The following is a 16,596-nucleotide window of genomic DNA, read 5'->3' on the forward strand; positions in this document are numbered from 1 at the left end:
TCATAAAGGAAGATATACAAATGGCCAATAAACAAATGAAAAGATGTTCAACATCATTAGTAATTAGGATGATAAAAATGAAAGACTATGAAAGACTATTTTATACCTATAATAATGGCTAAGATTAAAAAGACTATCAACACGGAACATTGGACAGGATATGAAGCAACTGGGGAACTCTCATTAACTGTTGATGTGAATAATCAACAATAATCAAAATGGAATAATCATTTTGAAAAGTTTTAGTAGTTTCATAGAAGTTAAACATATATGCCCATGAACCTAGCCTTTGATGTAGGAATTTCACACCCAGGTATACATCCAAGAAAAATTAAAAAATATATAGACAAAAAACTTTATACAAAAAAGTTCATAGTAGCCACCTTCATGATACTCTAAAACTGGAAGCTTAGAAGTCCATCAACAGGAAAATGGATAAACAAACTGAAGTATATTAATAAAATGCAATACTACTTAGCAATGAAAAGGTAACAAGTGCTGCAAGATGCAACAAGACAGATGAATCTTATAAATATGCTAAGTGAAAGAAACTGTACACTCTTCTTATCCACATCATTCCATTCATATGAAGTTCTAGGATAGGCAAAACTAATCCATCATGAAAAATATTAGAACAGTGCTTGTCTCTCAAGTGGGAAGAAGACTGGAAGTGACTTAAGTAAACTTTCTGAAATATCCTACATTTGCTAAGAGGATGTAAGTAAGCAACTTTGATAGAGAGAAGAAATCTCAGTTTCTAAGGGAGGTACAGAACTACAGATAAGAGCTTTCTGAACACAACATTCCTCCTCTTCCTTTTGTAGTTTTCAAGGAAACACCCTAGGCCCACTTCGTAGCTCAGATCTGATGTTGCCTCTTTCACACACAGCCTTGGCTTCGCTTTGACCCCATTAAAACACTACTTCATTTAAATTTCACATCAATGCCACCCTTCTCCAACATGTTTTAAGAAATCTATTTTACCCTTTGCTCGGTGCGAAGCCTTGTGGTTCCTCGGGTCAGGGACCTCTCTCACTGCAATGAGTCAACAAACCTAACTTTATCAGATTACAGATTTATCCCCGGTGGTTTTAGGCTGACTAGGCTAGGAGAGGTGAAAGAATACGGCAAATGTCACAAAACATAAATAATCGGTGAACCTGTTTAAAGGGTATATAGGAGTTCCTTTCACTATTCATATAACTTTTTTCTAAGTTTAAGATTATATCAAATTAGGGACTTCCCTGGTGGCGCAGTGGTTGGGAGTCCCCCTGCCAGTGCAGGGGACTCGGGTTCAGGCCCTAGTCCGGAAGGATCCCACATGCCACGGAGCGGCTGGGCCCATGTGCTACAGCTGCTCAGCCTGCGCTCTGGAGCCCGCGAGCCACAGCTGCTGGGCCTGCGTGCTGCAACTACTGAAGCCCATGCGCCTGGAGCCTGTGCTCCACAGTGGAGGAGGCCACCACAGTGAGAAGCCCACGCACCGCAACAAAAACCCAACGCAGCCAAAAATATAAATAAATTAATTTTTTTAAAAAAGATTACATCAAATTAAAAGTTACCCTTGAGGGCTTCCCTGGTAGTGTAGTGGTTAGGAGTCCACCTGCCAATGCAGGGGACGTGGGTTCAAGTCCTTGTCTGGGAAGATCCCACATACCCTGGAGCAACTAAGCCTGTGCACCACAACTACTGAGTCTGTGCTCTAGAGCCTGAGAGCCACAACTACGGAGCCCACGCACCTAGAGCCCATACTCCGCAACAAGAGAAGCCACCGCAATGAGAAGCCCGCACACCACAATGAAGAGTAGCCCCCGCTCTCCACAACTAGAGAAAGCCTGCGCACAGCAACAAAGACCCATAGCAGCCAAAAATAAATAAATTAAATTAATTAATTAAAAGGAAAAAAAAGTTATCCCCGAATCAGATAATGTTCTAAAGATATTACAAAATTCATATTTTTGACTGGTTCACATCAGCTTTCTTACTAATCCACAGCATCTGAAATAAAACTTCTGTTGCTAAATCCTGGTGATGAATTTCTTTATTTCAATCAAGAGTCTCCAAAACAAAACTTCAGGAAAAAAAAATTCACATATTTTTAGTTGGATTTTATCATTTTTTTTCTTTCCAGTACATGAATTTTAAGACTTCCTAAGTGGAAGAAGGAAAACAATGCTAGGTAAGTATATATCTCAATAACAGCCCAAGTCTTAACAACAGTCTTGGTCTTAGAAATAATATCAAAGCATTCCCCTCTTCCTTGAGAAATCATTAATAATTCAATGAAGAAAGCTCCAGGAAGCCACTATCAAGAGGTATTCTGAGTCTCTTGCACTGCTTACCTCCACTTGGTCAGTGACACTCAGTTTGATACTCCTCCCCCTTCAAAAGGTGGAGCCTGATTTCCTTCGCCTTGACTGTGGCTGTGCTTAGTAACTTCCACCAAAAAGCCTGGCAGAAATGATAAAGTGTAACTAGGTCATAAAAGGCATTATAACTTCCTCCTTGCTCTCTGTCATGATCACCTGCACTGGTGGAAGCTGGCTGCCACATCATAAAGGCTTTCTTTTAAGGTTCTCCTTGGAGATGTCTACTTGGCAAAGAACTGAGGCATTTACCCATGTCACACGAGTGAGCTGTTTTAGAAGTAAATTGTCCAACCCCACTCAGGCCTTCATAAGACTGCAGCCTGGCTGACAGCCTGAGAGCAACTTCATGGGACACCCCAAGGCAGAACCACACAGCTAAGCTGCTCCCGAATTTCTGACCCACAGAAACTGTCAGATAATAAATGTCTGTTGTTTTAAGGCACCAAGTTTTGGAGTGATTTGTTACACAGCAATAGATAACTAACACAATAAAGTAAGCCAAACTCCCTCTCATTCTAGCTGGGTGGCTGTTCTAACAGTTTTTTTCGTAGGATCCTTAGGATTTTCAATAAATAAGGTCATGTCATCTGCAAACAGACATTTTTACTTCCTCTTTTCCGACATGGATGCCTTTTTCTTGCCTGGCTGCCCTGGCTAGGACTTCCAGTACTATACTGAATAGGAGTGGAGAGAGTGGGTACCCTATCTTGTTCCTGATCTTACAGGAAAAGTTTTCAACCTTTTACTGTTGAGTATGATGTTAGCTGTGGGCTTGTCATGTACGGCCCTTATAATGTTGAGGTACATCCCTTCTATACCCAATTGGTTGAGAATTTTTATCATGAAGCGATGTTAAATTTTGTTAAACGTTTTTCCTGCACCTTTTGAGATGACTTTGATTTTTATTTCTCCTTCCATTAGTGTGCACACAGGGATAAATCCTGGTTGATCATGATGTATAATCCTTCTAATGTGCTGCTGAATTTAGTTTGCTAGTGTTTTGCTGAGAATTTCTGCATCTATACTCATCAGGGATATTGGCCTATAGTTTTCTTTTCTTGTAGTGTCTTTAGCTGGCTTTGGTATCAGGGTAATGTTGGCCTCAAAAAATGAGCTTGGGAGTTGAACATACACTTCAGAAAAGAAATAGGACATGGCCAACAAGCAAATGAAAGAAGGAACACTGAAAAATTCTCAAAAATGTAGGGATTAAAAAAAAAATGTAGGGATTAAACAACACAATCTTAAACAAGAAAAAGAGGGAAGAAAAAACCACAGGGAAATTAGAAAATACTTAGAGACCAATGAAAATGAGAACATAACATACTAAAAATCTACAGTATACAGCGAAAAGTGATCAGAGGGAAATTTATATCTGTAATGTAGACACTGAAATAGAAGATCCCAAATCAATAACTTAACTTTATACCTCAAGGAGCTAGAAAAAGAAGAGCAAACTAAAACCAAACCTAGTAGAAGGAAGGAATTCATAAAGATTAGAGTGGAGATAAATGTAAAGAAAAGAAAAACAAGAGAGTAAAATCAAAAGTTGGTTCCTTAAAAAGATGAACTAAATTGACAAACCTTTAGCTAGACTAGTCATTTGACAAAATCCAACACTCTTTCATGATAAAAAATACTAGGAATAGAAGGAATAGAAGGCAACTTCCCCAGCATGATAAAGAGCATCTTTGAAAAACCCAGCTAACATCAAACTCAATGGTGAAAAACTGAAAACTTTCCACATTAAGATCCAGAGCAAAACAATGATGTTCACTCTCACCATATCTATTCAACATTGTACTTGAAGTTCTAGCCAGAACAATTAGGCAAGAAAAGAAATAAAAGGCATCCAAACTTAAAGCAAGAAGCAGCTCTTCTTGCAGAAGCCATGATCTTATATGCAGGAAATCCTAATGAATTCATAAAACACTGTGAGTTAATAAACAAATTCAGCAAAGTGGCAGGATGCAAGGTCAACACACAAAAAATCAGACAAATTTCTACATGATAGCAAAGAACAATCCATAAAGAAAATTAAGAAATCCATTTCGTTTACAATACCATCAAAAAGAATGAACTACTTAGGAATAGATGTAACAAAGAGGTGCAAGAATTTGTACACTGAAAGCCATTAAATATTGCAAAAAGAAATTAAAGAACCCAAATAAATGGAAAGAACTCCGTTCATGGTTGAAAGACTTAATATTGTTAAGATGGCCATACTCCCCAAAGCAATCTACAGATTCAATGTAATCCTTATCAAAATCCAATGGCCATTTTTGTAGAAATGGAAAACCTGATCCTAAAGTTCATAAGAAATTACAAGAGACCTTGAATAGTCAAAACAATGTAAGAAGAAAAAGTTGAATGAATCATACTTCCCATTTGAAAACTTACTACAAAACTACAGTAATTTAAAAAAGGTGGGATGGGACTGGCATAAGGAAAAACACAGAGAAAAACTTACGAGTCAAGAAATAAACGCATACATATACGATCAATTAATTTTCAACAAGGATGTCAAAACCATTCAATGGAGAAAGAAGAGTCTCCTCAACAAATGGTGCTGTGACAAGTGGGCAGCCTCAAGTAAAGGAATAAAGTTGGACCTCTACCTCACACTAGATACAAAAATTAACTCAAAATGGATCCAAGATTTAGTATGTAAGAGTCCAAACTATAAAAATCTTAAAAGAAAACATAGTATTATGTAAATCTTCATGACCCTGGATTTGGCAACAGTTCCTTATGTATGACACCAAAATCATAGCAGCAAATAAATAAATAAATAAATAAGCTGGACTACGTAATCAAGACAGTGAAAACACAATCCCCAAAATGGAAGAAAATATTTGAAAATCATATACTTGATAAGGATCTAATATCCAGAATATGTAAGAAACTATTAGAATTCAACAACAAAAAGACAAATAACAGAACTTAAAAATAGGGAAAGGATCTGAATAGACATTTCTCCAAAGAAAATATTTAAATGGTCAACAAGCACATGAAAAAATGCTCAACATCATTACTCCTGAGGGATATGCAAATGAAAACAACAATGAGAATACCACTTGATGCCTGCTAAGGTGATGATAATTTTTTTAAAAAAGGAAAATAAGCACTGCAAAGGATATGGAGAAATTGGAACCCTCATACATTGCTAATGGGAACGTAAAATGGTACAGCTACTATGGACCAACAGTTTGGCAGTTGCTCAACACATCAGAGAGTTGCCACATCACCCAACAATCACACTAAGTACAGGTATTCCCCACTTGTCGAAAGCTCCCTTTATGCCACTTCACTTTTACAAAAGGCCTATGTTAATACCTGTTTTTGCTAACCAAAGAAATCAAAAAAAAGATTTTCACCTTTATAAAAAAAGATAATTACTTCTTCACTCTATGCCATTTCAGCCTACAAAAGGTTCCACAGGAATGTTCTACTTTCAGATGGCTGCGGAAACCTGTACTTACTGAAAAGATTTGAAAACAGGTATTCAAACAAAAACTTGTACAAAGATGTTCATAACAGCATATTCACAATAGTTAAAAAACTGATACAACTCATCTGTCAACTGATTAACAGATATACAAAATGTGGTATATCCATACAATAGAATATTATTCTGCTATTAAAAAATATGTAGTACTGATTTACGCGACAACATGGATGAACCTAAAAACATACTAAGTAAAAGAAGCCAGAAACAAAGGTCAGATATTTTATAATCACACTTATATGAAATATCTAGAATAGGTAAATCCATAGAGACATAAAGCAGATTTGTGGTTTCTAGGGATGGTGAAATGGGAAATGCGAAGTGACTGCCTAATGGGTATGAGTTTTCCTTTTGGGGTGATGAAAATGTTTTGGAACTAGATAGAGGTGAGCCCAACACTGTGAATGTACTAAATGGCACTGAATTGTATACTTCAAAATGGTTAATTTTATGAATGTGAATTTTATTACAATAAAAAAGTTAAATGGACATCTACCATATGATGCAACCAAGAGAAATAAAGGCATATGTTCACTGTACACAAATGTCCATAGTTGCTTTACCTGTAATAGCCAAAAACATAAACAACCTAAATGCCCATCAACAGACAACTGATAAAACAAATTGTGAAATATTCATATAATGAAATACAATTACTAAAACCCACTGAACTATATACTCTTAAAATGGGTTAATTTTATTCTATACTATTATATTACCAGACAGATGTTTAAAAGTTAACAACCACCATTAAAAAATAAAAATATTTATTTAAATTAAAAGGAAAAGCACCAGGTAAGAAGCTTGTAAGTCACCCCTCCATCCTAACAGCAAGAGCTGAAAAGACTGAAAAACCAACAACACTTCTTGGATCTGTAAGAAGGGAGGACACAGCAAGCCACTGCCTCCAAGACTGAAGAGAAAGGTGAATACAGGGAGTCACAGCTTACCTGAGCAGTTACCAGCTGAAACTGCTGTTGGATCCAGCACTGCAGTGGGAAAACCTGAACTATAATTGACTAATTGATTGCTGGAGGCTCAGTGTGGAAAACTTTGAGAGTTAAAAACTCAAGGGGCATCCAATCATGGGGCCTCTCACAATACTGTGAGATTTATCACCAGGAACTCAACGAGGGTCCACAGTAAATATCAGAGAAAAATCCCCTTGTGATTTTGGCAAGGGGAGGGGAAAAGGTGCCATTTTGAAATACATCAAAGCACTCTGTTCTTCTTAATAAGGCCTGCCCTCAAGAGAAACTAGTTAACCAGAGCCTAAGCTGCTGGGGTATTATCAGAGCCTGAATGACCCAGGAAAAGGAAACACCCAACTCCAGCATAATGTAGCCATCCCACATAAGAGGGGAGAAAAAAGCTGAGATACTTGTAAACTTCAAAGTCCAGAGGCATAGGCTCACAAAAAGACTGAGACTTAAATCACAGGACTATAAAACACTTCCCCTTCTTCCACACCTTACCACCGTGGTACTAATGGCTTATTTACAACAATTCCTTTTACTCAGTACCTCATGTCTGGCTATCAAGAAAAAACCTACAAGACATATCAAAGAGCAAAAAGCACAATTTGAAAAGGCAGAGCAAACATCAGAACCAAACATGGCAGGGATGTTGGATTTATCAGAACAGGAATTTGAAATTATGATTAATATGCTAAGGGCACTAATGGATAAAGTAGACAATACACAAGACCAGACAGGCAATGTAAGCAGAGAAATGGAAATTCTAAGAAAGAAATGCTAGAGATCAAAAATACTAATGGAAATGAAGAATTGTTTGATAGGATTACTAGTAGATGGGACAAGGCTGAGGAGAGACCTCTGAACTTAAAGATAACTCGACAGAAACTTTGAAAACTAAAAAGCAAAGAGGACAAAAACTGAAAAAAACAACAGAATATCCAAGGACTGTAAGACAACCACAGACAGTGTAACAAAAGTGTTCTAGGAATACCAGAAGAGAGAAAGGAACAGGAGAAATATTTGAAACAATAACAAATTAATGTCAGGCACCAAACCACAGATCCAGAAAGTTCCAGAAAACCAAGCAGGATAACTGCCAAAAAACTACACCTAGGTCTATCATTTCAAACTACAGAAAATCAATGGTAAAGAAAAAAATCCTGAAAAAAGCTACAGGGGAAAAAAAAATCTTACCTATAGAGGAACAAAGGCAGGAATTATATCCAACTTCTCAGAAACAATGCAAGCAAAAAGAGAGTGGAGTGAAATATTTAAAGCATTGGGGGGTGGGAGGGAGGAGAAAAACCAACCCAGAGTTCTGTATCCTGTGAAATTACCTTTCAGAAATGTAAGAGAAATAAAGACTTCCTCAAACAAAAACTGATGGAATATTTTGCCAGTAGACCTGCCTTGCGAGAAATGTTAAATGTTCTTGAGAGAGGAAAAAAATGATATAGATCAGAAATTCAGATCTACATAAAGTATCAGGCAAAGAATAAGTAAAGGTAAAATAAACTGGTTTTTTTTTATTCTTAATAATGAGTTAAGAGTCTATTCAAAATAACAATAGCACCAATGTATTTGATTATGTATTAGTTGTGTACTGCAAACTCTAGGGCAACCACTAAAAAAAGTTAAAAGAGTATAACTGATATCTTAAGGAGAGAAAATCATATAAAATGCTCAGTTAAAATCACAAAAAGCAGGGACTTCCCTGGTTGTCCAGTGGTAAAGAATCCGCCTTCAAATGCAGGGGACACAGGTTCGATCCCTTGTCGGGGAACTAAGATCCCACATGCCGCGGGGCAACTAAGCCCATGCACACCACAACTACTGAGCATGCGCACCTCAACTAGAGAGCCCACGTACCGCAACCTATAGAACCCACACGCTCTGGAGCCCGTGCACCACAACTAGAGAGAGAAAACCCACAGGCCACAACTAGAGAGAAGCCCACACACTGCAACGAAGAGCCCACGTGCCGCAACAACAAAAAAAGATTCTTGGGCTTCCCTGGTGGCGCAGTGGTTGAGAGTCCGCCTGCCGATGCAGGGGACACGGGTTCGTGCCCCGGTCCGGGAAGATCCCACATGCCACAGAGCGGCTGGTCCCGTGAGCCATGGCCGCTGGGCCTGCGTGTCCGGAGCCTGTGCTCTGCCATGGGAGAGGCCACAGCAGTGAGAGGCCTGCATACCGCAAAAAAAAAAAAAAAAAAGATCCTGCATGCTGCAACAAAGATCCCACATGCCACAACGAAGACCCAATGCAGCCAAAAATAAATAAATAAATAAAAATAAATAAATGAAAAGACAGATCCTGTTTAAAAAAAAATTATGAAAGACAGAAAAAGAGTAGAGACAGATATAGGAACAAAGAACAAGGGTAACAAATAGAAAACAGTAACAAATATGGTAGTTATTAATCTAACTATATCAATAATCATTTTGAACGTCAATGGTCTAAATGCACCAATTAAAAGACAGATTTAGGGCTTCCCTGGTGGCGCAGTGGTTGAGAGTCCGCCTGCCGATACAGGGGACATGGGTTCGTGCCCCGATCCGGGAAGATCCCACATGCCGCGGAGCGGCTGGGCCCGTGAGCCATGGCCGCTGAGCCTGCGCGTCCGGAGCCTGTGCTCTGCAATGGGAGAGGCCACAACAGTGAGAGGCCCGCGTACCGCAAAAAAAAAAAAAAAAAAAAGAAATCAATCAGCTAAGTTTCTACCTTAGGAAACTAGAAAAAGAAGAGCAAATTAAATCCAAATTAAGAAGAAAAGAAGTAAAAAGAATTAGAGCAGAAGTCAATGAAAATGAAAATAAGAAATCAATAGAGAAAAATCAACAAGACCAAATGCTGGTTCTATAGAAAGATCAGTAAACCTCCAGCCAAGCTAAGAAAAAATGAGGACACAACTTCTGAATATCAGAAACAAAAAAAATGATATCACTCGCTTACATGTGGAATCTAAAAAAATGGTACGAATGAACCTATTTACAAAAAAGAAATAGAATCACAAATGTAGAAAACAAACAGATGGTTACCAAGGGGGAAGGGGGGAAGGGATAAATTGGGAGATTGGGATTGACATATACCCACTTCTACATATAAAATAGATAATAAGAACCTACTGTATAGCACAGGGAACTCTACTCGGTACTCTGTAATGACCTACATGGGAATAGAATCTAAAAAAGAGTGGATATATGTATAACTTATCCACTTTGCTGTACAGCAGAAACTAACACAACATTGTAAATCAACTATACTCCAAAAGAAATTAATTTGAAAAAAGTGATATCACTACAGATCCTATGGATATTAAAAGTATAATAAAGGAGGGAATTCCCTGGCGGTCCAGTAGTTAGGACTCCGTGCTTCCACTGCAGGGCCACCGGTTCCATCCCTGGTTGGGGAACTAAGATCCCATAAACTGCGCAGCATGGCCAAAGAAAACAACAAAAAGTATAATAAAGGAATACTGTGAACAACTCCCCGCCCACAAATTTGATAATCTAGATAAAATGGACCAATTCCTTGAAAGACACATTTTTTGCCAAAATTCACACAATGAAAATAAACAATCTGAATATATCTGCATCAAAGAAACTGAATCAATAATTAATAATCTTTCAAAACAGAGAGCACTAGGCCCAGATGGGTTCACTGGAAAATTCTACCAAACATTTAAGGAAGAAATTACACCAATTCTCTATGACCTCTTTAGAAGATAGAAGGAGAGGGACTACTTCCTAACTCATTCCATTAGGCCAGCATTCCCCTAATACCAAAACCGGACAAAAACATCACAAGAAAAAAAAAAAAAATCACAGATCATATCTCTCAGGAACATAGATGCCACAATAAAATATTAGCAAATCAAATTCAACAATGTATAAAAAGAATTATATACCACGACCAAGCAGGATTTACCTCAGTTACGCAATCAGGCACCTTGGTGTTTACCCAAAGGCGGTAAAAACTTATGTCCACATCAAAACCTTCACACATGTTTACAGCATCTTTATTCATAATTGCCAAAACCTGGAAGCACCTAAGATGTCCTTCAGTAGATGAACAGATAAACAAACTATGGTACACCCAGACAATGAAATATTATTCAGTGCTAAGAAAAAAAAAAGCTATCAAGCCATGAAAAGACAAGGAGGAAACCTAAATGCATATATTACTAAGTTAAAGAAGCCAATATGAAAAGGCTACATACTGTATGATTCCACCTATATGATATTCTGGAAGAGGCAAAACTATGGAGACAGTAAAAAGATCAGTGGTTACAAAGGGCAAAGGAGGGATTAGTAGGTGAAGCACATACGATTTTTAGAACAGTGAAAATACTGTGTATGATACCATAATAATAGATATATGTCATCATTCATTTGTCCAAACCCATAGAATGTATAACACCCAGAGTGAACTAGAATTTAAACTATAGACTTTGAGTGATTACCTTGTGTCAATGTAAGCTCATCAGTTATAACAAATGTACCACCCTAGCGTGGGATGTTGATAATGGGAGAGGTTATGCATGTGTGGGGGTGGGGTACACGGGAAATCTCTACCATCTTCCCCTCAATTTTGCTGTGAACCTAAAACTGCTCCTTTAAAAATATACTCCTTCTTATTAGCAAAGCAGAAATGGAGACAAAGATGTAGAGGACAAACATATGGACACCAAGGGGGGAAAGAAAGGGGGTGGGATGAATTGGGACATCGGGATTGCGATAAATACACTATTGATACTATGTATAAAATAGATAACTAATGAGAACCCACTGTACAGCTCAGGGAACTCTACTCAATGCTCTGTGGAGACCTAAATGGGAAGGAACTCCAAAAAAGAGGGGATATACGTATATATAGCTGATTCACTTTGTTGTATGGCAGAAGCTAGCACACATTATAAAGCAACTATACTCCAATATATATATATTTTTTTGTGGTACGTGGGGCTCTCGCTGTTGTGGCCCCTCCCGTTGCGGAGCACAAGCTCCGGACGCGCAGGCTCAGCGGCCATGGCTCACAGGTCCAGCCGCTCCGCGGCATGTGGGATCTTCCCGAACCGGGGCACGAACCCGTGTCCCCTGCATCGGCAGGCGGACTCTCAACCACTGCGCCACCAGGGAAGCCCTCCAATAAATATTAATTTAAAAAAAAAAGTTGAAAACCCTAATTAGTTAATACAGTTATGAATAAACTTTTCTGTCCATCTTTTTTTTTTTTTTTCGGTACGTGGGCCTCTCACTGTTGTGGCCTCTCCCGTTGCGGAGCACAGGCTCCAGACGCGCAGGCTCAGCGGCCATGGCTCACAGGCCCAGCCGCTCCGCGGCCTGTGGGATCTTCCCGAACCAGGGCACGAACCCGTGTCCCCTGCATCGGCAGGCGGACTTTCAACCACTGCGCCACCAGGGAAGCCCTAAACTTTTTTGCTTCATGTAAAATGTGTTTATAAAAAAATATTCAAAAGTTATATGTTTTGTCTTAAAAAATAAAAAATAAAAATATAGTCTTAAGAAAAAGGAAAAGCAAGTTATAAGTTTATATTGACTTACTTTATAGCTAGTCCTCCAGAAATAGGTTTTCCCTCCCTCCCTCTCTATATATTGGCTCCCTATGCCCACTATTCATGTTTCTTCATCATTCCGTTGTCATCTCAGCACATAAAGACCTTTCCAGCTTGGTTACCAATAGTTTCTTGGTATCACAATTCCAAATTCAAGAAGAAACAATGTGAATGGTTTAGCCTGCATCAGATATTCAGCTCTGATTCAAATACATGGTGCTACTTTGGCTGGAGAAGGTATGTGGGATGAGAGCATATTAGGATCATCTGCTCCTTAGTCCAACCCCTTACCCACTGCCCACTGGTCCTTAGAATGATGTGCCTACAACGTTGGCAGGTTTTTAAAGAAAAGGTTGTGGGCAAGGAGGTCAGGTAACCGTCTTAACTGTTCAAACTGAAAAGGAAAGGCAAACTTTTCTGGTTTTAATTTCCCAGTATTTCCTTAATTTAGAATTGAATTAATGTTGGGACTTCCCTGACAGTCCAGTGGTTAAGACTCCGTACTTCCACTGCAGGGGGTGCGGGTTCGACCCCTGGTCAGGGAACTAAGATCCCACATGCTGTGTGGCGTGGCCAAAACAAACAAACAAACAACAACAAAAAATATATATATATATATAGAGAGAGAGAGAATTGAATTACTGTAGAAGTGAACACTCATGGACAAATGAGGCTAATTCTCTGTTATAAAGTTAATTCTTAAATTACACTTAACATATATCATTCTTATAATAATAAAAAAAATCCTGCACAGGAAATTAAATGCAAAAAACCCCAAAAACAAACAGACAAAAAAAAGCTTTTTTTTAGAGTTACTAAATCTTTCAGTGCTTCAGTTTCTTCACCTTAATATAGGGATAATAATAAAACGGCTGTAAAGGTGAAGTGACAAATATGTATAAAGCCTTTGGAGTTCTGTGAATATTAGTAAATACTGCTCTAAATTTTTTCCCATATGACATGTCTTCTGAGCCTACAATTTCAATACTTATTTTTCCATAGTTGAGAAATTTACAAACTATGTGCTATCACTAAAATCCCTCTACTAACCTACACAGAATTATATTGTCATCTTTTAATTTTTAACTTTTTCAGCTTAATAAGATACAATGTGTTAAAACTGTTACACTCCCTGAACACACACAGTTTCAGACTGTAAGGATACTTAATTACTGTTCTGCACCTAGAATTGCAGATACAGAGACAAAGAAGATGGGAGCACTCAGTCTAGTGCTATTTTGTTTACAACTAAACTGCACTGAGGAAGAAGCACTCTACTGGGGGAAGTCTAGGAAAGTATGTGAAACCCACTGGATAAAATTTTAAGGAGAAATAAAAAAGGTCAATGGCTAAATATGCATAAACATGACAGAGGATAGATTTGGAGAATTGTGGTAGTATGACAGAACATCACAGGTTGGAAAAAAATGGTGGAAAATTATGAAGATGATTCTTTTTTTTTTTTTTTGCGGTACGCGGGCCTCTCACTGCTGTGGCCTCTCCCATTGCGGAGCACAGGCTCCGGACGCGCAGGCTCAGCGGACATGGCTCAGGGGCCTAGCTGCTCCGCGGCATGTGGGATCTTCCCGGACCGGGGCACGAACCCGTGTCCCCTGCATCGGCAGGCAGACTCTCAACCACTGCACCACCAGGGAAGCCCCCGTGAAGATGATTCTTAAAAACAGAGGGTGGAACCAGATTGAGAAGAGCTTTGTAAAAAAGAAAAAAAAAAGGAAAAGCTAAAAAATTTGAAATATATATGGTAGACAATGGGAAGCTATCAGATTTTTATAGAGAAATATTTGGAAGGAGAGATTGCAGATAGAGGCAGGAAGCATTACAATCAATCAATCAGTAAGAGTTATAAATTTTCTAACTAAATCTAGTTTTTGACCCCAGTTCAAACATTTTACTAGCTGTGTGAGAACAAATTTACAGAACCCCTCTTAGCCTCAGTTTTCTTATGTGAAAATTCCAGTACATATCTCAGTGTTATTTGTGAAGATTAATGAGATAATGTATGTAAATACTGCACAATGCTTACTCAATATAATAGGAGATACATGTATCATTTACTATGTGTCACACTCTATTCTAAGATTTTAATAAGTACTGATTCATTTGATTCTCCCAACAGCCCTACAAGATAGGTATTGTTATTATCTCCACTATAGTTGAGGGAATCTGAAGCATTGAAAGGTTAAGCAGCTTCCTTAGGGTCAGGCAACTACCAAGTCATGGAGATGAAATTCAAATGCAAGCAATCTCGGTCCAGTTTCATGCCCTTAACCAACATATTACAATGCCTCTCTAGGAAAGATCAAGTCAGTGTTTTAAAAATTCTGGTCAAGTTTTCTAACCTTCAAGTTAAATTTACAGAACTCCATCCTCCAGACCTATGGGATCAGAATCTCTGAGACCGGAAATACAGGAATCAGCACTTGACAAACCCTACAAGGTAATGTGTGCACAATAAAAGTTGAAACTCACTGACTTAGGTAGATAGAGCAAAAATCCAAAGAGTCCAGGTAAGGAAAAGGAACAGATTAAAATGTAGAGACTAACTTTTTTTGGAAATTACCATTTGCTGGTAGCTTATATGAAATAAACAGAACCTTAAGGTTTGAATAAGCAAAGCTTAACAAAGTATAGCTTATATCTTTACTGCAGTCCTACACAAAATGTTTAAATTTTTAACGATAACTACTGAATATTTAAATTTATTTTTCCTGGCTAATAACGAAACAAAAGTTCATTACCAGGGATGGGAGAGTAGGAGTAGTCAGCATGGATGAAGGAATCTTTATTCTGAATATTATTAAGTCCTACTTTTAAAAAGAAATTTATACATTTATATGGTAAGATACCCTGGTGTTAAAATCTTAAAAGAAGCATAAAATATTTGATCCTATAAAGCAACAAAATTACTCTGCAAGTTTTCAATAAGGCAAGATATAAAATTTCTACACACTTAAATGCTCACTTATAGTTTACATGTAGGGTACACATTTAAATTATTCCAGAACGCAGGACTTTGTTAGAAGGTTAGAGTTTGACATCTGAGGTAGTTAGTCATTAAAAACAAAACAAAAAACCGAAACAGAGAAAACCCAATGCTGGAAACATTAGTAGAGTACCTTCAAAATGACTCCCCAATAACCCAGTTGAACAATGAATGAAGGGGGTGAAAAGGCAGGTCTGTGGCACTAAACCTCATCCCTATTGTTAGCAAACTAAGACCCCTGTTAATCACCGCTGTTACAACATGTCCAGTTTAAATGAGCAAGAGTCTCGGATTTTTGCGTTACCTGAAAAATGACAACCGTGAAAGAAAAATACCCGGGTTTTGAACACAAAGGATACTCAGATTTCAGTTTAAATCCCCACCAGGCATTTCAAAGACTGTCAATTCCCTGCGGTCCAGAGTAATAAAGACTACTCCTCTTAGGAGGAACTCGGATCCCTACAGAGCATCTCTTCATTCTAAACCTGCCCCCAACCTTCCATCTTTAATAAAGAAAGATTCTTTTGCTTACGGTAAAGGTTTCTCAATAACTACTTTTGAAGCTTCAGCGTTCGAAACGAATTAGCGTGAATACTGAACTGCGATTACCAGAAAGTCAGAGATTAAAGAACGTTTAATCTCGGGGGCGGTCTGGCTTCTGAATCGTCAGTACTCTATAGGGTTGGCATGTATGCACCAACCGTCTGCCCCGACTTCTCAAAGTCCCCACGTCCGGCCCCCCCACCCGACACCCCCAAAGGCACTCCGAGGCCCCCGCTATACTGTGCCGCCTCCCGACCCCCTGTGCCATCCGACAGTTCCGCTTCTCCCCCTGGAATACTCAGTTCCTTCCCGTCCGCCATCCACTCACCGAGGCGCGCTGGGCAGAAGTTCCAGAGCGGCTGTGTCACTTTTCCCTTCTCGCGCTGCGCCACACGCCATCCGGGAACTGCCCCATCCAACGGCCCACACAATTCAAATTCGTCCACTTCCGCCTGCAACCCGGAAGGAGGGCTCAGCTCCGCCCCCTGAAAGGCGGGGCCCGCGGCGACGCGGGAGTTGGGGAAGGGAGAGGCACCCCCGCGCTTTTATTCCGCGGGGTCTCCTCTCTGCTCGGTCTTTTTCCGTTCTGTTTCTTTTGTCTCTCTCCCTACTTAGGT

The 16,596-nt window shown here is 38.9% G+C and overlaps 1 protein-coding gene across 1 annotated transcript in view; it reads right to left on the reverse strand.

Moving 5' to 3' along the window:
* The window catches only part of G2E3 (G2/M-phase specific E3 ubiquitin protein ligase), a 63,403-nt gene extending 47,020 nt beyond the window's left edge, over nucleotides 1-16,383 (reverse strand). Inside the window, 1 exon segment of the mRNA XM_082854012.1 lies at nucleotides 16,308-16,383. Within this exon segment, the coding sequence (XP_082710138.1) occupies nucleotides 16,308-16,378 (71 nt within the window). The 5' untranslated portion in view covers nucleotides 16,379-16,383.
* Between the last annotated feature and the right edge of the window lie 213 nt (nucleotides 16,384-16,596).

Source organism: Leucopleurus acutus (assembly GCF_964270905.1).
Source record: "Leucopleurus acutus genome assembly, chromosome: 1".
Taxonomy (NCBI): domain Eukaryota; kingdom Metazoa; phylum Chordata; class Mammalia; order Artiodactyla; family Delphinidae; genus Leucopleurus; species Leucopleurus acutus.